This window comes from Egretta garzetta, unplaced genomic scaffold (genome assembly GCF_000687185.1).
Source record: "Egretta garzetta isolate BGI_Z169 unplaced genomic scaffold, ASM68718v1 scaffold108, whole genome shotgun sequence".
Taxonomy (NCBI): Eukaryota; Metazoa; Chordata; class Aves; order Pelecaniformes; family Ardeidae; genus Egretta; species Egretta garzetta.
This window is the reverse complement of record NW_009260614.1, coordinates 8,194,801-8,195,815: the sequence shown is the minus strand read 5'-3', so window position 1 is coordinate 8,195,815 and position 1,015 is coordinate 8,194,801. Positions and strand designations below refer to the sequence as shown.

The following is a 1,015-nucleotide window of genomic DNA, read 5'->3' as shown; positions in this document are numbered from 1 at the left end:
GGGGGGAAGAGCAGGGCAGCCCTGACCTCCCCACCCCTCCAATTGTCCTGTAGGACCATGACTGCGCCACCCCCGTGTCCTGCACCCGGGGGGCCGCCAGCAGCATCACCCCGGTGCCCTGCACCCCAGGACTTGCTAGAAGTGCTACCCTGCTCCCACCCAGCAGCACCACCCTAGTGCCTTGCACCCTGGGGCTCCCCAGCAGCATCCTGGAGCCCACTGGGGCTCCCACCCTGGGGCCCAGCACTCTGGAGGCCCTTGGGAGTCCTGCCCTGAAGCCTGCTTCCCCCAAGCCCCCCATGAATCCCACCCTGGTGCCCAGTGCCCCAGAGCCCCCCAGCAGCACCAGCCTGGAGCCCTCTGGCACTTCGACTCCAGGGCCGTGCACCCCAGAGTCCCCCAGCAGCCCTGTTGCAGCCCCTCTGCACAGCCTTGTCCCAGGGCCATGCACCCCAGAGTCCCCCTGCAGCCCCATTCTGGAGTCCTGCACCCCAGAGCCTCCCAGCAGCCCCATTCCAGCCACCCTGTGCAACCTCATTCCAGGGCCATGCACCCCGGAGCCCCCCACCAGCCCCATTTTGGAGTCCTGCACCCCAGAGCCTCCCAGCAGCCCCATTCCAGCCCCCCTGTGCAGCCCTGTCCTGGGGCCCTGCACCCCAGAGCCCCCTGGCAGCACCGTGCCACCCCCACTGTGTAGCTCTGTCCTGGGACCCTGTGCCCCGGAGCCCCCCAGCAGTACTGTGCCGGCCCCCCTGTGCAGCCCTGTCCTGGGGCCCTGTACCCCAGAGACCCTTGGCAGCACCACCCCAGCGCCCTGTACCCCACAGCTCCCCAGCATCATCAGCTCAGTGCCTTGCACCCCAAACCGCCTGGGCAGCACAACTCCGGCTTCCTGCACCCCTGGCCCCCCTGGCAGTGCCAGCCTGGCCTCCTGCACCCCCGGGCCCCCTGGTACCAGCTCCACCCCACAGGAAGTTCCCTTCCACGGCTGGCGAGTGGCGCCCACTGACCTCTC

General features: G+C 69.5%; 1 protein-coding gene across 1 annotated transcript in view; it reads left to right on the top strand.

Annotated features, from left to right (window-relative positions):
- The first annotated feature begins 57 nt into the window (after nt 1-57).
- The window catches only part of SPAG5 (sperm associated antigen 5), a 7,987-nt gene continuing 7,029 nt past the window's right edge, over nt 58-1,015 (top strand). The window contains exon 1 of the mRNA XM_035900557.1: nt 58-74. Within this exon, the coding sequence (XP_035756450.1) occupies nt 58-74 (17 nt within the window). The remainder of the gene's footprint in view (nt 75-1,015) is intronic.